Source organism: Equus przewalskii, chromosome 9 (genome assembly GCF_037783145.1).
Source record: "Equus przewalskii isolate Varuska chromosome 9, EquPr2, whole genome shotgun sequence".
Classification (NCBI taxonomy): Eukaryota; Metazoa; Chordata; class Mammalia; order Perissodactyla; family Equidae; genus Equus; species Equus przewalskii.
The window spans coordinates 5,749,351-5,777,313 of record NC_091839.1 but is presented as its reverse complement, the minus strand read 5'-3'; the positions used below and the strand labels follow the sequence as shown (position 1 = coordinate 5,777,313).

Here is a 27,963-nt window from a genome sequence, read left to right as displayed (position 1 = left end):
GGAATGGACCAATAAGGGACGGGGAAAAGGTCTCGTGCGTCCTGCCCTGTTGGGCGGGACTTCCGGCGTCTTGGGCAGGTTCGTTCTTTTCAACCTCTGCGGTTGTTCGCGCACGAGCTCCCCGGGCAGGTGATACTTCAGCGCCTTGCGGAGAAACGCCCAAGGAGACGAGAGCCACGCCCGTGTCTTGTAGGACCGGCGGGAGGGTTCGAGTGACCCGTCTTGGGCGCTGCTGCGCACACAGACTTCCATGACGGTGCTGGCAACCATGGACCCGACACAGGTGTGTGGAGGGTGTCCGAGATCCCTACCCGCTCGGACCCCTACCTTGACTGTCCGGCGTCCTGATGTGGGAGATGCTATCCAGGGGGGTCTTCACCTTCCCCTCGGTGCCATTGGGTCTGCAGGCCCTGGCATGGAGTCACTCGGAGCCCATGGTATGGAATGCGGGCTGGAGTGTGCATGGCGAGGTCCTCATTTCTGGCAGTCACCGGTTTGCGGTGTGGAAGAGGGAATGTAGCTTCTCAGAATCTCTCCAGTGCGCGCAGTCCGCATGGACCTTCCCGCTGGATGGGACAGGGCTGCTGAGTCCTCAGTGTGGATTCTGCCCTCACCCATCCCAGGGCTGTGACCTCTCCAACTTCCCTGCCTAAGCTGGGCCTCCATTTCGTCGGGTGTAGAATGGCAGTGTTAACAGTTGTTCTCTTTTGGTTTAGGGAACTGGAGAGGGAACGTGTGTTATGTGCTTCTGTTCCCCAGCACTGCCCGGGGAACAGCTTTGTCTGCTGTGTTGCCAGGGAGCCGCGTTCCTGGGTCCGCCATGATGTTAGGGGCTCACCCCAAGAAGAATCTGGCCCATGGGCCTTCCTGGGCTCTAACCTCTACACAGCTGATGAGTCGGGTGGGAAGGGGAATAGCCCGGGGGGAAAGGTGGGTGGGAATAACGCGTTTGGAATTGCTGCTGCTCTGCTATGGCACAGAAGATGGCAGATCAGGCTGGGAGGCAAGAAGGCCCCTGAATTCACCTTTTGCAATTGCCATCTGATTCTTGCAAGTGGGGTTGACTTGCAACTGTGTGTGGTGAACCCGTTTAGACACTCACCGTTGAAAAGCAGACCCATTCCATGTTCAGTGGTGAGTGTGTGCAGGAGTGGTTTGTCTTTTAGCCGTAAACATGCAACAGGCCCCGGATTACTCCCTAGCGTGGCACCCTGTTTACTTTTGTCATACTCTTAATCACTGTCAGGACTTGTCTTCCTTGCGCATTTGCCACATGTGGTTCCCTTTGTCACTGCATTTCACGCTCCCTCCATTGTCCCCTCCTTGAAAAGTCCTTCCCCACTCACCCCATTTAAAGTCGACCCAGTCTCTGGAGCCCTTCCTCTGTTTTATTGTCTGTAGAATTCTCATGGCCATTCGAGATTGTATTCTGCATTCCTTGTCCCCAACCCTGGAACGTGAGCTCCTCTTCTCTGCCTTATCCTCATACCTGGGACAGTACAGGGCCTGTAACCGGTGCTCCATAACTGCATAATGAGTGAGTGACTCTCCCCTCTGGGGACTCCTGTCACACTTAAAGCCAAACTTTCCCCCATAGCCTCAAGTCCCACCTACATCCACCTCTGCCCCCTCCCCTTCTGTCCTCTCCTTCCATGCCTCCTCCTCACTGCCCTCCAGCTGAGCTGTCTTGAACATTCCGAGCTCTTTCCCACATCTCAGCCTTTGCCCTTGCAATTCCCTCAGCTCTGCAAACTGCCTTCCCTACCTCCTGCCCCCGCCCCATCTGTGCAGAGCTGCCTCTTCCCTCCCTTCCCAGCTCTGCACCAGTGTCTCGGAAGGGTCTTTCCCTGGCCTTGCTGGTTCTACATAAAGTACCCCCTTTCCCACCTGTGCATTTTGTGGAATCTCTGTGCACAGAATCTGGTAGAGTTACAAAAGCAGAGATAGGGGGCTTGGTTGATTTTGCTTTTCAGGGTATTCTGAGAGCAAAGAGGAAAAATACCAACTAAACATCCACAACAGCTGGCCCTCATTTAACCCTTTAACTGTGCTGAGACCTTCCAGCCAGAGGGAAGTGTGTGCACGCTGGAAGGGAGTGTCTCTGAGACACCTCTCAGGAGGGCGAGATGGTGCAGTCTTTTCTGGATGTTCAACTTCTGCCTCTGCTCCAGGGCCGCGTGACTCTGGGTGACTTGCTAGAGCTGTGTGAGCCTCATGCCACTGACTGTGCCCCAGAGATGATGATGGCATTGACATCCTAGCTGGGGGAGGATTAATAAAAGTAGGAAAAACACACTGAGCACTGACCTGTGCCATGCACGCCAGCGTTTGCTTCATGAACATTTTTTTCTTTAATTCTCACAACTAGCTAGTGAAGTGGGGGCTATTATTATTATTGATGTGGAAATCGAGGCTCAGAGAAATAAGTCGACTTCCCCCAGGCTATAGAGCAAGTAAGTACCCTTCTCAGTAGGCTGTATTGAAAGTCAGAATCTATCTCCAGAGCTGGGAACTAGTCACTGCTAGAGTATGGCATGTGGAGCCTCAGCAGCATGCAGGCACACGTTGGGGCCCAGTGAGGCTCAGCTGTGCTGCTTTCATCATGATGGGATTATGATCCTTGTCATGTTCCCCCTATTCCTCTTCATTCCCAGAGTCCTGGCTGTCTGTGCCTCTCAGGCCATGGGGCCTTGCTGTTGTCTTGTGTCTTTTGTGAGTGGTTTCAGCATAGAAGGCTTTTGTCTCTAACATAGTCACCGTCTGTCCATCGACCTTGTCTGCCTCCCCTTGGAGCCTGACACAGCTAGGCTGTGTTGGGGAGGAAGAACTTTTCCTCTACCCTCTTGGTTCTGCTGGCTGGTCTAAGAGTTAAATTGACATGAGACAGACTAATAAGAGAAAATCAAATTTAATGAATTTTGTACATACAGAGACCCCCGTATCCATAGGAGTTCAGAGACAGAAAAGTAAACTGAGGTATTTATGCCATCTCGAGCTAACGATGGGGTAGGGACCTGGGCTTCATTGGGGAGGAGGGTAATTCACAGGATAAGAAGAGCACATGTTCAGGAATTAGGTGCTGCCCTATCGTACAGATAGGTCAGTAAAAGGTTATTTCTGGTAATAGGCAAGCCCCTTAATTTTAATTCCTCAAGGGAGACATAAAAGTTTCTCTTGAGCCTAGTCTCAATTGCCTTCATCTCAAAACACTCCACGTGCCACAGTGGCACATCTGCGACGGCCTTCCCTGAACCCCACCAACTCCCTCCTCTGAAACTTCTTGGAAGTTTCACATATTAAAAGTTGAGCTGGTGACTGTGGAGAGAGAAAACAAATTCGTAGCCAAGTGGTAAGAAATCTGCAAGGGGAGATAAAAACATAGATTAGAATGGGAATGAATAAACAGAGAAGAACAAATTGGAGCATGTCTCCCCCCACCCTGTTAAATCAGTTCCCCAGGCCTGGGAATAGGTCAGTCCAATAAAATGCCTTTGCTTCATTTGTCTGATGGAAAGTGTTAATCTTCTCTTCAATAAATGTAAGTTAGATGCTACTTAAACTGTTTGATTCACATAAAAGCAACATTTTTCACCAGTGATTGCCCAGGTTCCTCCTTGGTGGGCAGTCAGTGTTTCTAGAGCACGGTGATTTTGGCGTAACACAGAGGCTAACCTCTCGACTTCTGACTGGTGTATTTTCAAAGTTTGCATAGTAGTGTTGAACTCTTGTTCCATTATCATGGAGAGATTTAAGATTGCCTTTTCCAGTTCATAATTTCCAAAGCTTGAGAATAAGACCCTTAGTGCTGAAAAGAATTTGGAGTTGTGATACACAAGTGGATTCTGATTTCTCCAGTGGCCTGTGTATGTGGCACGACTTTGTGAACAAAGGAGCCCATGTATGTAAGTTGGCTGGCATTTCGGGTGGAGTATTTGTTGATAGAAGGAGCCAGGTACCCAAGTCCAGTGTCCTGACCATTTAGGTGGGAACTCTTTATATACTTTGTTGCCACATAAAAATACCAGTGTGGTTTATAGACAAGGCTAGAATGAAACCTGTAATTCCCAGGGTCTGGATTATTCCAAGACCTTTGCCATTGCTACTGTTAGTGTCCAAACACCTCCATCTTCCATGTGCACCTGTCAGTCTGCGAGAGCAGAACAGACTGCAAAGTAGCTGGTATAGGAGGCCTGTAGTCTAGTTTTGCCGGCTGTAAAGCTTGGTTCTGTTACCCAGCCAAGTAAATCCAGATTTTTTATCCACCCATATACAATGTGTGATATTGGGAAGCTTAATCGTGGGGACAGCTACAATAGCTCAAGTTGTACAGGGGTGGCCTGTGAGCCGTCCCGGACAGTGGGTGACTTGGCAGATGTTTGTGCCAAAAAGGGTGATGCTGGAGTCACAAATTTCTTGAGAGGTTTGAAGATGCCACCTGTGGAATCAAACCACAGAGTTTGATTGCAGTATTGTCCTGGTATTTCACCCAGGAAAGGTCCAGTGTCTTGTGTGTTTTCAGTGCAAAGGAAAAAGTTTCCACCTATTGTCTTTACCTGGGCGAGGGGCAGTCCGTGACCCTTTGTGAGGTTTTCCAGGGCCTAAATGCCTCACCAGGAGAAGAGGCAGAGTGGTGTTTTTCTTGTTGTGGACACCATATCCTGTCGCTTGTCTGTCTTCCGTCCTTTGCCCACCAGGCGTGCACATCGGCAGGATTGAAGACTAGTTTAGGTTCCTTTGAGCTGTCTAGATGTTGACATAACCAACAGTCAGATTGATTAGTTAACTTGGCCATAGTTTGGTAAATGGCATGGGGGGCGTTTGGTCTGTGCCCGACTTGTTGAAAAAGAGAGGGTTAGAAAGAGCAAGACACAGGTTGATAAAGACCCATAGTGGAGACTTAGAGAGGAGAAACAGCATAGATAGGGAGAGCACTCTCCAGGCAGCCTTCTAATAACTGATTAATAAATGAAAAAAAGGTTCATTAATAAGAAAAGGTAGCTGTTGAGTTTTTGTGTGTGTATGTATGTTAAAAACGGAAATGGGGAGTAGGTGAAAGCAAGGTTTCTTGATCCGCGATTTGGGGGAAAGCTGTCTGCTTTGTGGGGCCAGCTGCTTCTGGGGCCTGGGAATTGGCCCTGGAAATCCTTAGTTGAAGGCCACTTGTGGGGACTGTCTCCCAGTTGTCTTGAGAGTAATGTCCTGGGTCTGTTCTGGCCTTGGCTTGCATGGATCCAGGAAGATTTTCCTTTGTTTTGATGGCAGTGTAGGTGGTCAGTAGGACTTCAAAAGGTCATTCCCAGCAAGGCAACAGCACGTGTTTTCTTCTCAAGACCTGGAGGTACACCCAGTCTCATGGTCCAAAGGGATGGCAAGACTGGTCAGTTGGTGGAGGCCATGCCCTTTTACCTGTCGGTGATGTGCTCCAAGTATACTAGTTAGTTCTTGTATAGAGCTAGTGCTAGCATCAAATTGTTCGCTTAAGTTCCCACAATATTCACTTAATCCAGAAATGCAGGATGTAGAGATGCCAAGAGGCATTGGGTGTACAAAAACTATTTCAAAAGGGGTCAATCCATGTCTCCTATTTGGAGTGTTCCAGATCTTTGTAAGGGCCAAGGATCTTTATATATTCTGGCCGTTTAAGTCTGGTTTCCTGACACATTTTTCCTAAAGTCCTTTTTATGTCTAGATTTTTATGTTCCACTTGCCCAGACGATTGAGGATGATGTAGGGTATGAAATTTGAGTACCCCAGAGTTTTTGCAAGCAAGTAGTTCATCTCAGCTATAAAATGAGTTCCTTGGTCTGATTCAGTCCATAAAGGAATGCCAAAATGACAAATAATCTCAGATATTAATTTCTTTACCGTTCTGGCATCTGCATGTCTGGTCGGGTAGCATTCAGTCCATCCACTAAACATGCAGACAGTAAACAGTGAGAATAGCCTAAAGCTGGGGACAAGTCTGTAAAGTCCATTTGGAGTGCCACAAAGAGCAATGAGGGCCTGGGAGGACTTCCTGGGGTACGCTGATTTCTCCCAGAAACTTGGTGAGATTTGCAAGTAGTGCACTGGGAAATAATTTGGTTGGAAATTTTGTGGGTGCCGGGGCAAAACCAATTGTCTTTCAGCTCTGTAACTACCCTCCGTCTGCACATGTGTCCTGCTTGGGGGAGATAAGTGCAAGCCAAAAAGACAAAAAAGGGCTGCAGGAGGTCCGTGTGGCCCAGTGTGTAATCCATCTGATCATTGTTCTACACCCTTTTGTATCCATTTGTCTTTTTCAGATCGTAGGGCATCTGCCTGATAGCTAATAATATCAGTCAGGGATAAAGACAGGTTTAGAAATTGGATGGAGAAAGGATAAGGGGGTCCTTGGTGAGCTGCATGCCTTGCAGCTTTATCAGCCTGTCCTCTTAGTGTGGGCTGAACGGTGACCAGTGGCAATTTGAGAAGGGAGCTGAATAGCTTGTGGCAGTGCAGCAATCATCTGCCCATTAGCAGTAGAGTTCCTGCAGAAGTTGCGAATCCACGGGATTTCCAAATTGTGCCAACAGCTTGGCAGACTCCAAAAGCATATCTGGAGTCTTTGTAAATAGTGGCATTTTCCCTTTTGCTCTCGGGCAGCCTCCAGTGAGAGTTACGAGTCCAGCAGCTTGACCTGTCTTACAGTGGGCGAGGAGCGTGCCTAGGAGTTTCCTGTGGGAAGACTATGGCATGACCAGTTGTTATGTTTCCCCAGAGATTTCGTTTATAGGAGCTGTCACAAAATAGAAATCTGGATTATCTGAAAGGATATCTGAGATCCTGTCATGGCTTTGAGACCATTTCTGTAGTTGCAAGGCAATCAAGTGGGATAGAGTGGGGTGCTCCATCATCAGAGAAGGGTAGTCAAGTAGCTGGATTCAATGTGCCATGACGATAAGGTGATGGAAGGGTTGGTTAAAAGAGCCTGTTCATCGGTGGTCTGTCGCCCTTGAGAGGTGCTGCATCCTATGAACTTGTGAAGTAGCAGGCACAGCATGGGGAACATGGGGAGCCTAAAGTCAGAGCGCTGGCTTTGTCAGTCAAGGTGGCAGCTGTGGCCCCCCCTACGAAGCATGGGGGCAAACCTGATGCCACACGGTCTAACTGGCATGAGAAGTATGCTGTAGGTCGGATCTGAGAGGCACAGGATTGTCCTAGAATGCCTGCAGCAATCCCCTTATTGTCATGGCAATATCAATGAAAAAGTTTGTCAAAATTAGGTAAGCCAAGAGCTGGGGTTTGGACAAAGCTAATTTTAAGGTTTCAAAGGAGGTAAATGCCTCTGAAGGCCAGGAGATCGGCTCTGGGGTGAGAGCTGGGAGAAGGGTGTACAGAAATTTAGCAAGGGCTGCAAAATTAGGAATCTGTTGGCGGCAATAGCTTTATGTAACTGTTTTTTCATTTTGGGGAGAGGGATGGGCAAAATTAACTCAAGGCGCTTTAGGTGAGCTTTTAAATGCCCCAGGGAATCTCGTGTCCTAGGTAGGTAACAGTCACTTGTACCCACTGAAGTTTAGATCTGGAGACTTCCTGGCGTTGTTCAGCTGGTGACTTTAGGAGAAGAAGGGGATCTGTAAGCACTGCCTGCTTAGTTTGATTACAGAGTAAAAGGTCATCCACTCACTGGACAAGCGTAGAGCCTTGAGTAGCGGCTACAGAATCGAAGTCTGCTGTAAGGATTTGGGAAAACATTGAGGCGACTCACAGCATTCCTGAGGTGGGTGAGCCCACGTGAATTGTCTCCCATGAAGTGTAAATACAAAAAGAAGTTGTGAACCAGGGTGCCATGGGATCGAAGCAAAGGCTGAGCAGAGGTCAGTCACAGTGAAGCAGGCCGCCTCAGCGGGGGTCAAGGTCGGAATAACAGCTGGATTAGGAACCACTGGATGCCGAGGAATTACAAAAGAGTTTATGGCTCTGAGGTCTTGTCCAGATCTATAGGTTTGGTTCCCATGTGAGTCAAATTTACCTCCTTTTTCACTGGCAAGATTGGAGTGTGACAGGGTGAGGAGGTGCCCACCAGCGCACCGTGCTGCGGAAGGGAGTCTGCTAAGAGTCAGTTCCTGCCCTGCCTCCCTGGAGAGCGGGTATCAGGCTATGATGGCAGCAGTTTATTCTTTTTCCAAGGAATGTGCACGGGTTCTGCACTCAGTAGCAGTCCTACTTCATTTGCATGTGTGGCCCAAAGGCTAAGTGGAACATCTTTTAGAAACTCATCTTCAGAGGAATTTAGATCAAGATGAGTTTCTAGTAAGGAAAGGGGGAGATTCAGAGTTTGGTCTGAGGTCAGAGAGAGAAAAACGCCTTTCTCATTACAATTTATGGTGGCATTAAATTTACATGACAAGTCTCTGCCAAGAAGGTTTGCTGGTGAGGAATTGAAAACCAGAAAGGCATGATGAGCGTTAAGGGGGCCTAAAAATGTTAGAGTGGGCTGAGATGTGAGCAGCGAAATAGGCCACCCAGAGACTCCAACAGCTTGAATAGCATCACAGGTGACCAGACTGAACAGTCCTCTGAGTGGATGGCACAGAAAGTCACACCAGTATCAATTAAGAATCCAGTTCCGGACTCGATTTTAGGGGTTTGACTGAGGTTTGACTGACCCCATCATTTGAGGGGGAAATGCCCCTCAAGAGGAGAAAAATGAACCTGGGCAGACTGGGACCTGAGAGGAGGGGTGTTACTTCTTGCAGTTTGCTTTCTCTTAAGCACTGGACAATTTCCTTTCCAACGTCCTGGCTTTTTTACAATACCTGCATTTGTCTGGAGGCAAATCGGGGGAGGCTCTGAACAGCCTTTAAGGCCTTTTCCATATCTTGCTCTGTCTTTCTAAAGATTCAAGTTGCAGAGCAAGAATTGTTGCTTTTAACTCTTTTTTCCTTCTACGTTCCAGCAAACTATTTTCAAAGAATTACTTGGCAGCCTCCATTATGCGTAACAGTTGCCCTGACCAACCAACTACACTATTTTGAATTTGTGTTTTTATATGGGGAGAAAATTGCCCATGCAGCAGAAATCAGATTCCTCTGCTCTGGGCATCCGGGTTTGACGCAGTGTGCCTTCGAAAGGTTCGTATAAATGGTTCGACAAAGGCTTTTGGATGTTCTCCTCCCCTGTGAGTGCATAATTCAATCCTTGGCCAATTAACTTTAGGAGGAAATGCCTCTAAAACAGCTTCCATTAAACCCTGAATATCAGCCTGCAGCAGAGCCATCCCCTGCGGGAAGGGTTTTCTCTAGAGGCTGTCTGGCCTGTCTGCTAACTGCAGTGTAACCATGGGTTGGAAGAACGCGCCTTAGTAGCCAGTCAGTGGGGTTATGAATAGTCACTAATCGTTCTAACTCCTCTCTCAATTTTGTAGGATCTTCTGACAGTGGAGGTAGGAGGGTTTTATCATTTAAAAGATCGGCTGCTGTCCAGGGGACCTGAATTCTTTGTGGAGGAGGTCTAGAGTACATCCACAAGGGACACTGCGTGTGAATGTATGAAGTTGGCAGGGCCAGTTTATCGCACCCTGGAAAGTAGGAGGAGACATAAGGGACAGCACAGTGAGCCTTCCTGCCCTTCCTGACTGCGTCTGCTAAATTCACTCCTGGTGTTCAGCATTGACACAAGTGACCCCTGTCCGCCTTGCTTGGAGGTCAGGCCTGAGTGCCCTCTGTAGGTCTTCTAGAGAAAGGGAAGTGAAAACAGTCAGGTGGGTGTTTTCTGGACAAGTGGGAGTCCTAGGATCTAAGGGAAGTGGCTGAGGAAGTGGAGCTGGGTTCTGAGGGAGGTTTAGACCAGGGGCCCGGTGATCGCAAAGACCTGGAGGGTCAGGGACAGGGAGCTGGGGATTCAGGGGGTATAGAGGGAGGAGAGGGAGAATTTATGCTAGCTTTGGTTTTGAATCCTTACTCTAGGTCTGTCTTGTGTTCTTTCATTTTATTAAGAGATTCCCTGAGGCTAGCCACTTCTTTGGATTTTCTCTTCAATTTGATCCTCCCATAAATACCAGTAAGGCGGCTGCTTGGAATGAGAGCTCTCTAAAAGTTTTTTCAAATATGGAAGTTCCGTATTTGATTCAAAAGATTCATCATCTGGCCACTGACAAGTAGGATCTTCATTTTTATATTTATTCCAATAGCTATTCAATCCAGTAAGCGTTATGGAAAGACCTGGAGGTAACTTTCTAGGCTGAGAATAAATCTTTACCGTGGACACAAGAGCCATCCCTGGAGTGGGTGCACGTGATGTAACCCCCATGATACAAAAAAGAGTTCACGACCAAAGATAGTCTTAAGAAAGAAGGACAAACTCCCTTGAGAGCTCAGGACTCAGAACCCCAATCTATTCAACTGGCTGCCAGATGAACCCCAGTATATGCACCTCCTGGATTGGTGGAGATCAGAGAGAATTTTCTCACTGGTTAGAAAAGCCAAGCTCTCAGGACACATAACAGGATGGAAGGAAAAACCTTGTAGCTTGAGGTTCCTCACACAGGGCAACCCTTCCAGACGGCAATACCCTTGAGCTGACTTTGCCTGTGGAATTTCCTTCTTGTGACAACCATCTCTGGGAGGAAATGCATAAAATAAAACCAAGAGTAGTCTACCAAATTCACTGGAGTTGTTAAGTTCAAGAAACTATTGAAGGGCCGGCCCCGTGGCCGAGTGGTTAAGTTTGCACGCTGCGCTGCAGCTGCCCAGGGTTTGGATCCTGGGCGCGGACATGGCACTGCTCGTTGGGCCACGCTGGGGCAGCATCCCACATGCCACAACTAGGAGGACCTGCAACTAAGATATACAACTATGTACATGGGGGTTTGCAGAGATAAAGCCAAAAAAAAAAAAAAAAGAAAGAAACTACTGAAGTATTGAAATAGTTTCACAAATATTTTGTCCTGCTAATCTAAATTTAGGAAAGAGAAAAAGAGACTTAGCACTCTTGCTTCCAGTGGACCTGCAGCAGTCAGAGATCTGGGGGACTGATGGGGTAAGAACCCTTACCTTCTGTGGCGCTCGTCAGATGTCTGTCCCAGGATCTCTCAGCCACAGCAGCCTCAAAGGGAGCAGAGTCCCGCTGGAGAAGTTTATCCTGCCGGCTACGCCAGCTGTTGGAGAGAAAGAAATTTTCCTCTACCCTCTGGGTTCTTGTGGCTGGTCTCAGAATTAAATTGTCATGAGATAGATTAGTAGGCAAAAATCACATTTAATTAATTTCATACATATTGGAACCCCTCATCCATGAGAAGTTCAGAGACAGAAAGGTAAACTGAGGTATTTATGCCATCTTGGGCCAAGAATGGGATAGCGGGCTGGGGCTCCAAAGGGGAGGAGGTAATTCACAGGAGGATAAGAAGAGCAGATGTTCAAGAATTAGATGCTACCCTATTCTACAGATAGGTCATTAAAAAGGTTATTTCTGGTAATTACTCTCCTTATAGGCAAGACCATTAACTTAAATTCCTCAAGAGAGAGGTAAAAGTTTCTGTTGAGCCCACAAGGTGTAAGTTGCCTTCAGCTCAAAATACTCCACGTGCCAAAGTAGCACATCTTGGGGCGGCCTCCCCTGAACCCCATCGGCTCCCAGGAAATGCTCAGTGATTCTGGCCTTGGGGCTTTAGGGTCCTTTGCCAGCGGCTGAGCATCGGGCTCTGGTCTCATCTCAATGGCCCAGGGCCAACAAAGCTACCTCTGTTTGACTTTCCAGGTATCAGTGACCTTCAAGGATGTGGCAGTGACTTTTACCCAGGACGAATGGGGGCAGCTGGACACTTCCCAGAGGACCCTGTACTGGGAGGTGATGTTGGATACCTGTCGGCTCCTGGCCTCTCTGGGTAAGGCCTCACTGCTCCTCTCCTTGGGGACGTACACCCTCCTTCATCCTGCCCTTTGTTCAGAAGCCTTCCACATGACGCCCTCCTCTTCCTCGCATCCGTCACATGCATTGGTTTCACCTTCTGCTGCCTAGTGTTCTGTGTCTCTCACAAGGAATTTTGGGCAAGAAACATAGTTCCCCTCAAAACGGCTCAGATATCAAAGAAGAAGGATTCATTGGAGGAACTGTGGGTGCCTTTTAATATTCAAGGGCAGGATGTCCAGTCAGTACTATGAGAGCCTAAAGTCAGGAAACGGAAGAAATCCTGATTAGATCTTGGCCTCGGGGACTTCTGATTTTTGTGTCTCTTTATGAGTCTCCTTGTGCCATTCTCAGCAGACTGGCTTTTTCTGCTACAAGGAGTTCATGGCCAGAAGTGCCTGCCCCTGTCCTCACTCTGAGAAACATCCCCAGTTCCGAGTTTCTCCTTCTCTGTATGTTTTTTCCATTTCTCTGTCTTTCTCTCCAGCTGGCTGTCTCCGCATGGGTGTCCTCCTGGCAGGAAACCACCACCCAAGCCCACACTTCCCTTTACCTCTCACCCTGGGGCTCAGCACAGGCTGGCCCTAGTCTATCCCTTCTCCAGATTCCCACGAGATGGAAACTGAGTGACCAAGCTTGGTTGGTTCACAGCCCAGTCAGCAGGACCGTAGGTAATGGGATGTTCTTCAGAAAGTGAGTGAACTAGTCAAGATACCAGAGGCGGCTGTGTGAGTCCTACTGCCGTCATTCTAAACAACACAGTCCCATTTCAGAGGCTTCTTTGACACCTGATGTCTACATGCTCTGTCCTGTATCCTTAAGTCTGGGCCATGACCCTCTGTTGGGATGGGAGATGATTTTGGAGGGTGCACAAACACAACAAATGGCATTGATGGACAATCAGAGAAAGCCATTCCTTTTTCTCTCTTCCTTCCTGCTTGCTGATTGTTTAGGGAGGAAATATCTGTTTTGTGCAGAGTCTTTAATGCCCTTGGACTGTTGGTAATTTCCCTTTTCAACAGAAGGGACAGCCTCAGACTCAAGCCCTGAGCAGGCACTGTGAGTTCACTGAGACTTAACAGTGCTATTTTGATTTTCTTGTAGTAATTTTCCACTTGTGGCAAATGAAACTGGTTTTTCAGTTTTTCAAACTGACACAAGATTCCCTTTTTTAAAATCTGTTAAAGTATAATTAAAAGTTGGTCAAAGAAAAGCAATTAATAGCAATGGTCATAGTTAATGTGCCGTTGCCATTGGTATACCTGGGTCCCACACCCGCATCTGAACAGTTTTGGGGCTCTCTAGGATGGAGGTAAGGGAGATGGATCAGTTTAGACAGCCAGCACTACCTTACTCAACCTTTAGGACCCAATGATGTTCTTGGCCTTGGTTCACAGGTCACTGATCAGTGTTGTGTTTGTGGACAAAGCAGCCTCATTCCGAGGTCTCCTTTCCATCCTGAAGTCCCAGACAGCATTGAGACAATTCTTTTTGTCTTTGCTAAAATACGCATATCGTACTCCTTTTTCCACAAACACAATATCCAGTTCCCAAACCAGAGCTGATCCTCTCCTGGAGTGCAGGCAGGAGCTATGGACAGTGAAGACAGGCCTTTCCCAAAGCGCCTGTCCCGGCGGGTGACCAAGAAATAGGCAGTGGGGGTCACGGCAGCCTTCCCTGAGAGGGGATCCCTGCCTCTGCAGTTCCGTGGGAAGCTCCTTGTTGTGGCCTCCTTGGGTGCTTGGGTTGCTGTAGAGCTCTTAGTCTTTAGGTCGCTCTGTCCTCTCACCCCAACCCATTCTTTCCTGCCACCAGCTGAAGAACCTGTTTGATTAGGTAAGAGTGAGGCTCTGGGCTCCAAACACTTGTTCTTAAAACCTGCCTTTGCCCCTCTCCAGCCCTGTGACAGTGGGGAAGTTGCATGCTCTCGTTGTGCCTCATTTAGCTAAGTTAGGCTGAGTTAATGTTGCTGCAGTAACATAACTTCCAAAATCTCAGTAGCTCAACACATGAAAAATATTTTTCTCACTCATGGCAGGGTCCATGTGGGTCAGCCTGGGAGTTCGTATGACACAGTTATTCAGAGACGCAGGTACCTTCTGTCATCCATATGTGGCTTTATGGTTACCTTGGCAACATTCCACTGGCAGAGGGGAAACGAGAGCAAGGATGGAAGTCACCCCCAGTTGCATGCACACACATCACTTCTCCCACTGTTGATGAGAGCTCATTAGTTGCTCATCCCTCTTTGGATGCAGCAGGGAAATGGAATTGAGGGGAAATGGTGCCCAAGAAGAGCAGAGGGGTTTGGTTTACACTCACCCAATCTGCAGCACTCAGCCTACTCTTGGAAAATGAAAGTGATAATAATTTCTAACTCGTTGGGCTGTTTGAAGATAGAATCATTTAATGCATGAAACTGCTTAGCCCCATGTCTAAGCCATAGTTAGGAGCTCAACAAACGTCAGCTATTAGGGCCTTTCGTGTAGTGATTATCAACCACACAGCATCTCTCCCATGCCCTTCTGGACTCGGAAGGAAAAGAGCCTGTCTTACTCTGCGTGCCTACACTCTGCATCCCACCCTTCTCTATCCATTGATCCATCTTCCTATTTGTGAGACAGAAGCAATCCCTAACTCCATTGTCTTCCTGCACCTCCTTTACTGTAAAAGCTCAACATCTGGCTTTGTTTGCTACACATCTGGGCTGCTGAGGGCAGTTGGAGTCAAGTGTGTTGAAGGGTGCCACTGCAGAGTCATGGTCTTGCCTCTCTCCTGCTTCCTGGCACTGCTTAGCCAGCCCCTCCTCAGCCCAACTGACTGTCTTCCTAATACTTACCTTTTAGTTACATTCCATATGTCTCATCACATTCTTCATGCCTAAGAAGGAAGTCATGATCTTGTCCACTCCTCCATCCTCCACAATTTCAGTGGATGGCCCTGTGAATCAGACAGTGGAGATGGTGGGAAACAACCTTGCACAAACCGATAACATTCTGCCTCCATCTAATCCAACATCCAGCATCCTCATCTTGCTTACTTTTTGTTTTTCACATCCAGTGAAACCATCACCTCCGCCACCTCCATGAGCTTCACCAGGAACCTCCTAGTCTAAGCTCTCATCATCTCTTGGCAATGTGATGCCAACACACTGCTCACTGGTCGGCCCACATCTGATCTTTGTTTCTGGTCAGCTCTGTCTCTTGCACCACCTTCCCCATCCACTTGACCATTGATCCAAACAATCACCACTCCCTGAGCCACTGTCTCAGCATGCAACCCAGTTCATGTCTTTCTGCTCTTGCTCCTTGGCCTTCCAGGTTCATCTCTGTCTTATACCTATAGCTTCCCTTCTCACCTCCATGGAAGAGGTTTTCATGCCACACCTGCACTGGAGACCAAATCATACCTTTTTCTGCCTTCTCAGGGACCTTGCTTCTTCACTTATTTTTTTGTTAATAAGCATTTTGAACTTCTGTTTTAGATGTTAAAGAAATCTTTCTACATTCCTTATATTAATGTCCTATTAACTATATGTGTTGCAAACTTATTGTAATTTTTACTCTGTCTTTTGTCTTTCTTTAACCTTTTATTGAACAGAACTTCTTATTAATACTTTTGACAATTCATGAATAATTTCATTCAACTATTCAAGTTTGGCATTGTTATCATCTAATATAGTACCCACCTCATATTTTCTCCTGTCTGTATTGTTTGAGATGAATCATGATTGATACAAGGTTTTATCCCAAATCACAAGTTCCCTTAATATTGGCATTAGAAGAATTGTTTTCTTTATTACAATTTTTTTTTTTTTGAGGAAGATTCGCCCTGAGCTAACCTGCTGCCAATCCTCTTCTTTTTGCTGAGGAAGACTGCCCCTGAGCTAACATCTGTGCCCATCTTCCTCTACTTTATTTGTGGGACACCTGCCACAGTATGCCTTGCAAAGCGGTGCCACGTCCACACCTGAGATCTGAGCTGGCAAACCCTGGGCTGGCAAAGAGGAACATGCAAACTTAACTGCTGTGCCACTGGGCCAGCCCCGTACAATATTTTCATAGGTGTAATTTTGATACCACATGTAAAACTTACTGTATAGCTTTCAAAGGAACCTTCAGAAGTTTTTTTTTTTTTTTTTTGCTGAAGAAGAATCACCCTGAGCTAACGTTTGTGCTACTCTTCTTCTATTTTATATGTGAGTCACCACCACAGCATGGCTGACAAGTGGTGTATGTCTGCACCCTGGATCCGAGCCCATGAACCTGGGCCGCCAAAGCAGAGCGCACCAAACTTCACCACTATGCCCCAGGGCCAGCCCCCAGAAGTTCATTTTTAAGTAAATTTTTTATTTTAGAATCATTTGAGGCCTACAGAGAAGTTATATAAATAGTATGGAGAGTTTCCACATATATTTCCTTCTTCCTAATGTAAGATATTACTTCTCACGTTAACATCTTACATGACCATGCTACATATGTTAAGTTCTGTTTATTAACTAAAGTCCAGGCTTGATTTGGATTTCACCAGTTTTTCCACAAGTGTCCTTTATCTTTTCCTGCATCCAACGTAGAGTAACACTCCCTTTGGTTGTTATGTCCCCTTAGTTTCTCTGGCCTGTGACAGTTTCTCAGCCTTGCCATATTTTTCGTGACATTGGCAATTTTGAAGAATACCAGTCAGGCACCTTGTAGAATGTCCTTCAATTTGGGTTTCTCTGATACTTTGCTCCTGTTGAGACAGGTTGTGGCTTTTAAGAAGACTTCCACAGAGGTGAAGTGTCCTTCTCATCACCTCATATGAGGGATATATAATTTCCACATGACATTACTGGTGATGGGGACTTTAATCACTCATTTAAGGTGGTGTCTACCAGGTTACGTGACTGTAAAATTATTGTTTTTCCCTTTCTGTACTCTGTTCTTTGGAGATGAGTCCCTAACTCCAGCCCATACTCAACGAGAGAAATATCTACATGTGTTACTTGGGATCCTCCATTGAGAAGACTTGTCTCTTCTTCCACATTTATTTATTTATCCAATTGATCATTTATTTATATCAGTGTAGATTCATGTATGTTTGTTTTATACTTTGGGTTGTAATCAATGTTATGTTTATTTGTTTTCTTGTGCAAATTGTTCCAGGTTTGGACATTGAGAGCTCTTTCAGGTTGACTCCTGTGTCCCTTTAACATGTCCCTATTCTTTAGTTGTTGAGGACTTTCTTATTTCCTTGCACTGTGAGAGGTTCATTTCTTTTCTCTGTCACTGCCATAGAGTCAGCTGTCTCTCCGAGGATCCCTGCTTCCTTTTCCTCAATACTGTTGAATAATAGTATTTAGGAACCAAGATCTAGGCCTAGGCATTGGGTGGGCTTGTTCCTACGGTGTTGCTTCTAGACCTTCTCAGAAGAGAGCTAAGAAATACAGGTGTGTATTTTCTAATTACTTCTCAACTCTAATCTGGTATAACATGGTTCATTCTAGCCTTCCCTCCCTGCCTATTTGTAACTTCTTTCTCTGACCCTGACAAATCTGGCTTTCATTGTCTACCTTTTATCGACTTATTTTTCCAACCCAGTTATACATATAAGGTAGTTTCCCTGGGAAACAGATTGACCAACTAGGGTGCAGTGTTTATGTGTAGCTATTTTTGCCTTTAGTTTTACCATTTTACACTATTTTCCAAAGTTTCCAAAGTCACCATACAAATTCTGCACTTTTTTTTTTAAGATTTTATTTTTATTTTTTCCCTTTTTCTCCCCAAAGCCCCCCAGTACATAGTTGTATATTCTTAGTTGTGGGTCCCTCCAGTTGTGGCAGATGGGACACTGCCTCAGCATGGCTTGACGAGCGATGCCACATCCGTGCCCAGGACTTGAACCAGCAAAACCCTGGGCCACTGCAGCAGAGTGCACAAACTTAACCACTCGGCCACAGGGCTGGCCCCTTCACATGTTAAATTTATACTTAGTCCTTTCTATTCCATAGGTTTTTGAGAAGATTTTTTTTTATTTTTAAATGTTCAATCAGCCTTTCATTTCTACCTTGACTCTCTCTTCTTTGTGATGTGTTATCTTTCATATCTTGGATTCAGTTGCTAATATATTGTTCAGTATTTTTGTGTCTATGATCTGAGAGAGATTAGTCTGTAGTTTTTGTAATACCTGCTTTACTTTTACTATTAAGGTAACAGGAACCTCACAAAATGAAGTGGAGAGTCTTCTGTCCTCTGCTGTTTTCAGGAAGAGATTGTATAGTGTTGATGTTTGGTATTATTTCTTCCTTAAATGTTTCATAGAATTTAATGGTGAATCATCTGGCCCTATCTTTTTGACCCTTTACTCTTCCACATAAGTTCTAGAATTTTTCTAACTCTAGAACTGTGAAAAACCCTGATGTGAATTTATCTAGACTTTATTGAATTTATAGATCCATTGAGGAAGGATGAACACCTTTATATTGTTATCTATTTACATATCTATGTGTAATGCCTCTAAGTAAATATTTATAGTTATCACTATCCAGATTGTATCTACTACGTGTCTTTTTACCTGGCTGTTCCTCCAGCAGAGCAGACTCAGTGTGTCTGCTCTGATTGTGCTCACTTCTGCCTTGTCTGGGGAATGGCCGTGACTGTGCTCACTGGCACCTGAGTCAGAGCCCTGGGCTTATCCTCTGCCTGCCTCAGCCTCCATATCGCCAACATTCTCTCATGCCCTGAAGCTCTCCAGGCATTGAGGTTTCACTCAAGACTGGTTTTGTACATACGTCTCCTTTGCCTGCAGCAACCCCTCCCACTTCCTCTGTCAGGCAGTTTCTACCTCTCTATTAAGAAACAACTCAAGGTGCACTTCCTGGGAAAGTTCTTGTGATCTCTTCACTCTCCCATGTGGACTGGAATTGGTACATCTTACTTGTGCTTTCCTAGCACCTGATGAGACGTTCTCTCTTAGAGTCAGCATACTGAATGCAATGTCATCACTTTTCTGCCCACCCTCCTTGACTCGAGACTCTAAGGAGGAGTCTTCCACCAGACCATCTATCTTCCATCCCAGCATCGCTCTCTTGAGTTTCCCTTTTTAAATGTCAAGAGCCCAAGGAACAGAAAGGAACAAAATTATAAACATGGGTTTCAGAGATGTGAAAACATATCAGGCTCAGAGATATTATTTTCATTCTAAAGTGGTCATTTTGTTTCTTCTATGTTGGCATCACTAGTAGGTCACTCTTATTTATTGAATTCTTTTCAGGAGCCAGAGCAAATTCAGAGACTACAGAGCCAACCATTTCTCAGCTGCTCTTGTCCAAGGGACCCTCACTTCAGATATCGATGACACAGGGAGCTTCAAGGGACTGCAGGATTGGAGAAACCGAAACTCAGGAAGTGCCATCAGAAATTCAGGAAGGAATCCTAAGGCCAGTGACAGACCCCCACAAGGAGGCTGGCCCTGGGAATATGAGCCCTAAATGCAATGAGTTGGGGACAGATGACAGTCTTTGCTCAAGGGCTTTACAGGAACAAGTCTCTCCAATAGGTGTTCTCCATGGAAGTGATGCACACGGACAAATTACAGACCCCATGGATCTTGCAGAGAAGAACCATTATGAATACAGTGAGCTCAGGAATCAGGATCTTACACAACTTGACCTCATTCGTGCTCGAGTGAAGCCCTATGAGTGCGTACACTGTAGAAAGGCCTTCAGGTCTACATCAGATCTCGTGCAGCACCAGCAGATTCACACTGGAGAAAAGCTTTTTGAGTGCAAAGAATGTGGAAAAGCCTTTAAAGATAAGTTCTACCTTACATATCACCAGCGGATTCACACTGGAGAGAAGCCCTATGAGTGCAGTGTTTGTGGAAAGACCTTCACCTTCCAGTCTGTATTTGTCCGACATAGGAGGATCCATACTCAAGAGAAAGCCTTAGAGTGCGAGGCATGTGGAAATGCCTTCAAACACAGGTCCCACCTCATATATCACCAGCGTATTCACACTGGAGAGAAGCCCTGTGAGTGCAATGAATGTGGAAAGACCTTTACCCAAGTCTCATCTTTTTTCCAGCATAATGGTATCCACACTGGAGAAAATTCCTTTGTATGCAAAGACTGTGGAAACACCTTTTCGAATAGGTTTAATTTGAGTCAACACATGAAGATTCACAGTGGAGAGAAGCCCTATGAATGCAGTGAATGTGGGAAAGCTTTTTATCGCAAGTCACACCTCACAGAGCACCGACGGAGTCACACTGGAGAAAAGCCCTATGAATGCAGTAAATGTGGAAAGTCTTTTGCCTACTACTCTGGTTTTGTCCAACATATTTGGATGCACACTGGTGAGAAACCCTTTGAGTGCAAAGAATGTGGGAAAAGCTTTTGCTCCAAGTTTAATTTGAGTCAACACGTGATGATGCACGTTGGAAGGAAGCCCCATGAATGCAATAAATGTGGAAAAGCCGTTAACCAACACTCATCTTGTGTTCATCATGGAACCCACACTGGAGAAAAACCCTTTAAATGCAGAGTCTGTGGGAAATCATTTTGCTACATCTCTAGTTTAAAACGACACATGAAGAAGATTCACACTGGAGAGAGAAGTTCTGTGAGTGCATCAAGTGGGGAAAGCTTTCATTCTCAAGTCACACCTCATAAAACACCAGCGGATTCACATGAGATCAGCCAGTAAATGTGCAACAGCCTTCACTTAACACTCATCTTTCATCCAGTATAATAGGATCCTCACTGTAGGAAACTATTTTTTACTACCTTGTGAAATACCAAAATGCCCCTCCGTTGCTCTCCTGTTCTCCATGGTTAAGTCCTTGCATTCACCTCTCCTTCACGCCTCCACAGCCTGTTTTCTCCAAGGCTGCTGGCTCCTGACAGGGCTGCATGACGTTTCCTGCTTAGTATAGTTCTCTGAAGCCCAGTCTCTGACACCATAACACCTGGTGTCAAATCCTAACTCTGCTGACTAGGAACTGTATTGCCCTGTGCAGGATACTAAATCTCACTCTGCCTCAGTTTCTCATTGGTGAAATGGGTAATTTAGTAATGTAGTATTTACTTCACAGGGCTGTTGTGAGAGTAAATGGTTTAATGTATGACAAAACTGAGAGCAGAATCTATGGCTCCCTGAGTGTGTGTGGGTTGGCACTTATGCTCTCTGCTGATGTTGCTGTTCATTATTGATGTCACCATCGTTGTCATCATCATCTATGTCATGTCTGGATTCAAGACCTTTGGAGCAATTTTGTGAAGCTTTGTGGTTAAACAGCGTATATATCAGACAGCCAGACCTAGAGTCCCAACTTGGATCAGCTGCTTACCATTTCCATCTATTTCAGCAAATCAGATTATTTCCTTGGGCTTCTTTATCTTCATCAACAAGTGGTGCTTTTCAGGAACCTGCATCATATGGATTCCATTAGGAACACCTAGAATGAATCACTTTATGCCATTTTATTTAGGATGTAAAAAGACTTTGCTCAATTTAACATTTATACAGGGTGGCATCAGCAAGATAGTGGAATAGGAGGTTCCAGCCCTCATTCTGTCACAGAAACTCCAATTTGACAATGATCCATGCATAAAAATACCTTCTTGAAAGCTCTAGTTTCCAGGTGAGAGGTTATAGCACTCAGGTGGAGCACAGAAAGCAGAAAAGATGCATTGAAGAGGGTAGGATCAACAGTTTGAGTTCACCTGCATCGCACCTTCTTCAGAGCTGTTTAGATGAGTGCCAAGGTTGATGTTAAGTCAACAACTATCACAAGAAACAGTATCATTTTATAATAAGGGTCAATTCATCAAGAGAATATAACAATTGTAAATATATATGCACTCAGCATTAGTGCACCTAAACATATTAAGCAAACTTTGACAGATCTGAAGGGAGAAATAGATAGCAATATAATACATTAATAGTAGACTTTAATACCCCACTTAGAACAATGTACAGATTTTTCGGACAGAAAATCAATAGGTTAACAGTGGATCTGAACTACACTATTAGACCAGATGGACCTAACAGATGTATACGGAATGTTCCATCCACCAGCAGCAGAATACACATTCTTCTCAAGCTACATGGAGCATTCTCCAGGATAAATCAAATGCTAGATCACAAAACAAGACAAATTTAAGAAGAGTGGAATTATTCCCAGTGTCTTTTGCAACCAAAATGGAATGTAACTAGAAATCAATAACAAAAAGAAAATGGAAAAATTTGCAAATAAATCTAAATTCAGCAACGCATTCTTGACCAACCATTGTGTCAAAGAGGAAAGCAAAAGGGAAATTAGAAACTATCTTCAGACAATTGAAAAGGAAAACACAACATAGCAAAACTAATGGGATGCAGTAAAAGCTATACTAAGAGAGATATTTATAGTGATAACTTCCTGCATTAAAAAAAGATTTCAAGGGGCCAGCCCTGTGGTCAGGTGGTTAAAGTTGCAATCTCTCTGCTTCAGCGGCCTGGGTTTGTGGGTTCGGATCCCAGGTGCAGACCTACTCAACAGCCATGCTGTGGCAGCATCCCACATTTCACAGTAGAGGAAGATTGGCACAGATGTTAGCTCAGGGCTGATCTTCCTCAAGCAAAAAAAAAGAGGAGGATTGACAACGAATATTAGCCCAGGGTGAATCTTCCTCACCACCACCAACAACAAAAAAGTGACCTCAAAATAACCTAATAATAGACCTCAAAGAATAGAAAAAGCACAAACTAAGCCCAAAGTTAGAAGAAGATGGAAATAATAAAAGAGTTGGTTCTCTCAAAAGAAAAAGTAAACTTTTAGGTAGGCAAACTAAGAGGAAAAGAGAGAAGACTAAAAATCAGAAAGGAAGAGGAGACATTATAAGCAATGCCACAGAATTTTTTTTTTAAATCACAAGGGACTATTATAAGCAATTATATGCCAACAAATTAGATAAATTCCTAGAAACATCAACCTACCAAGACTGAATCAAGAAGAAACGAAGCCTCGACAGACAAATAAATAATGAGATTGAATCAGAAATAAACTTCCAAGAAAGAGAAGCCTAGGATCAGATGGTTTCACAGGTGAATTCTATCAAACATTTAAAGAAGAATTAATGCAAATCCTTTGTAAAGTCTTCCAAAAACTAAAAGAATATGGAACACTCCCAAACTCTTTTTATGAGGCCAGCATCATGCTGATACCAAAGCCAGACAAAGACACTAAGAGAAAACTACAGGCCAAGATCGTTGATGCGCATGGATGAAAAGTGCAAATATTTGCAAACTGGATTCAGCAGCACATTAAAAGGATCATAACTATGATCAAGTGGGGTGTATCTTTGGAATGCAAGGATGGTTCAACGTATGCGAAACAATGTGATACACTACATTAACAGAATGAAGGATAGAAACAACATGGTCATCTCAATGGATACAGAAAAAGCATCTGACAAATGCTTCTGGCAAAACACCCTTTCATGATAAAGACCAAACAAGTTAAATATGGAAGAAACTTACCTCAACACAATAAAGATCATAAATGATAAGCCCACAGCTAACATCATTCTCAGTGGTGAAAAATTGAAGTTTTCCTCTAAGATCTGGAACTAGGCAAGATGGCCACCCTTGCCATTTCTATTCAACATAGTAATGGAAGTCCTAGGCAGAGGAATTAGCTATTAAAAAAAATTTTTTTAAGGCATCCAAATAGAAAAGGAAGAAGTAAGGTTATCTGTGTTTGAAGATGACATGCTCTTGTATGTAGAAAACCCTAAAGGCTCCACCAAAAATTTCTTAGAACTAATAAACAAATTCATTAATGTTGCAGGATATAAAATCAGTACAAAAGTCAGTTCCATTTCTTAACGCTAACAACGTATCTCAAAAGTAAGAAAGCAATCCTATTTGCAGTAGCATCAAAAATGAATGAAATACTTAGGAATAAACTTAAGAGGTGAAAGCCTTGTAAACTGAAATCTAAAAAACAGTGATGAAAGAAATAAAAGCAGTCCACAAGTCAGTAGCAAAAAAATCCCAAACAACCTAACTTAAAAATGGGCAAATGAACTGAACAGACATTTCTCCAAAGAAGACACAAAAATAGCTAACATATGAAAAGGTGCTCAGCATCAGTAATCCTCAGGGAAATGTAAATCAAAACCACAATGAGAAATTGCTTCACACCTGTTGGGATGACTTTTAAGAAAAGGAAAGAACAAATGTTAATGAGGTTCTGGAGAAAAGAAATTTGCACACTGTTGATGAGAATGTAAGTTGGTGTAGGTGCAATGGAAAAGAGTACGGACGTTCTGCAGAAGAACTAAATAGAACTACCATGTGATCCAGCAATCTCACTTCTAGATACATGTATCTGAAAGAATTGAAAGCAGAACCTTGAGATATCTGTACCCCGATGTTCATAGCAGCACTATCCACAATAGCCAAGACATGCAGGCAGCCTAAGTGTCCGTCAGTGGATGAATGATAAAGAAAATTCGGCATGTACATTGTATTATTACTCTGCCTTCATAAAGGAAATCCTGCCATTTGCGATAAAGTGTGTGAACCTGAGGACCTTATGCTTAACTGAAATAAGCCAGATACAGAACCAATACTGTATGATACCACTGATAGGAAGAAATATAAAAACAGAGTGGAATGGTGGTTTCCAGGGCCTGGGCAGAGGGAAAATTTGTGGTATTAGTCAAAGGGTACAAAGTTTTGGTTTTACAAGATAAATAAGTTCTAGAGATCTCTACAGCACAGTGCATAGTAAACAATACTGTTGTACACTTAGAGATACACTAAAACAGTATATCATAATGTTAAGTGTTCTTATCACACACAAAAAGAGTAATACGAGGGTGGGGGGGGGGAATTTTGGAGGTGATAAGTTTATGCCACAGGTTGTGGTGATGGTAAATCGTTGTATGCTTATTTTGGGTTCATCAAATTGTATATATGAATTATATACAGCTTTTTGTATGTAAAAAAAAAATTTTTAATAAAGTCATTCTAGTAGTTGTGGAAAAATAATAGAGATGAAGAACACACTAAGCTCATACAGTTAGTGAAAGGAAGATTTGAATCTTGGCTGTGTGATGCGAGAGCAATTCAGAGTGGTGGCAGACGATATAAAATACTTCCCAGGGAAGGTGTTGCTTTCCCTGAGTCTTAACAAATGAGGATTATCCATAGACACAAAGTTCTATCTTGTCCTCTTAATCACGGGAGGAGGATGCAGCATGTGTCAGGAAATTAAAGTGGAAATGTTAACTGAGGCACCAAGATCTGATGGACACCAGATACCAAAGTGAGTTGTAAGACACAAAATAAAGATATTTATTGGAAATGCCCGATAATCAATTTCACAACTCTTGAGCCTTTCAACCTGGATGTGGACCTAAAAAGAGTTAAGATCTGGAGATAAGAGAGTCTTGAAAGGCAGTTTCATTTGGAGGAAGCAGCATGGTGAGACCCTAACTCTCTTTAAAGGAAGAAGGATACTGTCCTACAACAGACCCATTTTGAGAGTCTGATATATATCCCCTGCTTTCAGGAGAGCAAGATCAATAACAAAGATGAAATGTGGAATTGTGTTGCAGAAATACCTCCATTTGTTTTCATGGTAGGGCAATAAGTTAAAAGTGTTTTCTAAAAAACAGAAAAGACTAATCATGTTCTTAAATGAGGACAACACAGTATGTTAAATATGTCAGTTCTCCAAATTCAGTCTCTTTTTTTTTTTTTTTTTTTTTTGGTGAGGACAATTGGCCTTGAGCTAACAATCTTGTGCTTTTTTTTTTCTTCCCAAAGCCCCAGTACATAGTTGTATATCCTAGTTATAAGTCATTCCAGTGGTTCCATGTGTGATGATGCCACAGGATGGCCTGATGAGCGGTGTGTAGGTCCGTGCTCAGGATCTGAAGCTGTGAACCCTGGGCCGCCAAAGCAGAGAGCACGAAGTTAACCACTCGGCCATGAGGCTGGACCCCAAGGACTTTTGAGGTGATGAAAATGTTCTGTAGTTGGCTGTAATGGCTGTTGCACATATCTGTGAATATATGGGAACCCAATGACTTGTACACTTTAACTGGGTAAGTTGTGTGTTATATGAATTATATCTCAATAAAGTTGTCTTTAAAAGATGGTTCCATTATATGGAGATATAAAAATTTTAAACTGATTTATAGTGTCAAAAAGCATGTCAGTTGTTACCTGCCGCCAAGAAAGGAGAAGAGGATGTAGGTTGACAGCAAATAGATACAAGCAAAATTTAGGTTTATCGATGTATTTTATGTTTGATTGTGATGGTGACTGCATGGGTGTGTATATTTGTCAAAATTCATTCATCTATACATATAACTCTTTTTTTTTGCAAATTTTAAATAGAATTCACGTAACGTACCTTTTTTCTTTTCAGTTGGCACCTGAGCTAACATCTGTTGCCAATTTTCTTTTTTTTTCTTCTCCTTCTCCCCAAAGCCGCCCAGTACATAGTTGTATATTCTAGTTGTGAGTGCCTCTGGTTGTGCTGTGTGGGACACCGCCTCAACAGGGCTTGATGAGTGGTGCCATGTCTGCGCCCAGGCTCCGAACTGGCAAAACCCTGGGCCACCAAAGTGGAGCATGCGAACTTAACCACTTGGCCACGGGGCCGACCCCAACGTGTACCATTTTTAATAGACTGTATTTTTCAGAGGTGTTTTAGGTTTACAGGGAAATCGAGGGAACAAAGTTTACATATACCCCTTCACCTCCAGTTCTCCTATTATTAAGACGTTGAATTAGTGTGGTGCATTTGTTAAACTGATGAGCCAACATGTTACATTATTACTAACTAAAATCTACAGTTTACATTTGTGGTGTTCTTTTTATGGGTTTTCAAAAATGTGTAATGACATGTTCACCATTACGGTATCACTGCCGTAAAAATCCCTGGTGGTGCACCTGTTCATTCCTTCCTCTCTGTCCCGAAACCACTGATCTTTTTACTCTCTTCATAATTTTATTTTTTCCTTAATGTCATATAGTTGGAATCATACACTCAGTATCCTTTTCATATTGGCTTCTTTCACTTGAAAATATGCATTTCGAGGTTCTCCCCTGTCTTTTTGTGGTCAGATAGCTCATTTCTTTCTGACACTTAACATTCCACTGTATGGATATACCACAAGTTGAAAATCATCTTGGTTGCTTCCAAGTTTTGTCAGCTATGAATTAAGCTGCTATAAATAGTTGTGTGTGGGCATAAGTTTGGATAAATACCAAGGAGCAGAATTGCTAGACCTTATGGTAAGTGTAAGCTTAGTTTTATAAGAAATTGCAAAACTGTCTTCCAAAGTGGCTGTACCATTTTGCATTCTCACCAGCGATGAATGGAAGTTCTTGCTTCACTTCCCCACCAGCATTTGATTTTGTGAAGGTTTGGATTTTAGTCATTCTACTAGGTGTGTAGTGGTATTTCATGGTAGTTTAATTTGCAATTCCGTAATGACATTTGATGTTGAGCATCTTTTTATATACTTATTTGCCATCTGTATATCTTTGGTGGTGTGTCTGTACAGGTCTTTTGTCCATTTTATAAATGAGTTGTTACTGAATTGTAGGAGTTCTGGTATAGTTTGGGTACCAGTTGTGACAGTTAATTTTATTTGTCAACTTGACTGGGCTAAGGGATACCCAGATAGCTGGTAAAACATTTCTGGGTGTGTCTGTGTGGGTGTTTCTGAAAGAGATTAACATTTGATTCAGTAGACTGAGTGAAGAGATGTGCGCTTACTGATGTGGACAGGCATCATCCAAACCAGTGGGTCCTGAATGGAACAAAAGATGAAGGAAGGGTGAAAATTCCATCTCTCTCGCCTCGCTCTCTCCTCAAGCTGGGATGTCCATCTTTTCTTACCTTGGACCTTGGACTCCTGGGTCTCAGGGCTTTGGACTTGGGGACTTTACACCGGTGATTCTCAGGCCTTCCCTTGGCCTCAGACTGTGAGTTAGTCCCTCAACTCCCCAGGTTCTCAGGCCTTTGGACTCAGACTGACTTGTATCATAGGCTTTCCTGATTCTCCAGCTTACGGACTGTGGGACTTCCCAGCCTCCATAACTGTGA

At 44.2% G+C, this 27,963-nt stretch overlaps 1 protein-coding gene across 1 annotated transcript; it reads left to right on the top strand.

Moving 5' to 3' along the window:
- Positions 1-34: 34 nt before the first annotated feature.
- On the top strand, positions 35-26,010 carry LOC103547703 (zinc finger protein 543-like). The gene is made up of 3 exons (XM_008515077.2): positions 35-283; positions 11,719-11,845; positions 19,120-26,010. Exons 1-3 carry the CDS (start codon positions 251-253, stop codon positions 20,550-20,552), a joined length of 1,593 nt encoding a protein of 530 aa, XP_008513299.2. The 5' UTR covers positions 35-250; the 3' UTR covers positions 20,553-26,010.
- Positions 26,011-27,963: the final 1,953 nt, after the last annotated feature.

Coding starts and splice junctions, on each gene's coding strand:
- LOC103547703 (XM_008515077.2), top strand. CDS start 251: ATGACGGTGCTGGCAACCATGGACCCGACACAG. Junction 284..11,718: donor CAACCATGGACCCGACACAG/GTGTGTGGAGGG, acceptor TTGACTTTCCAG/GTATCAGTGACCTTCAAGGA. Junction 11,846..19,119: donor TCGGCTCCTGGCCTCTCTGG/GTAAGGCCTCAC, acceptor AATTCTTTTCAG/GAGCCAGAGCAAATTCAGAG.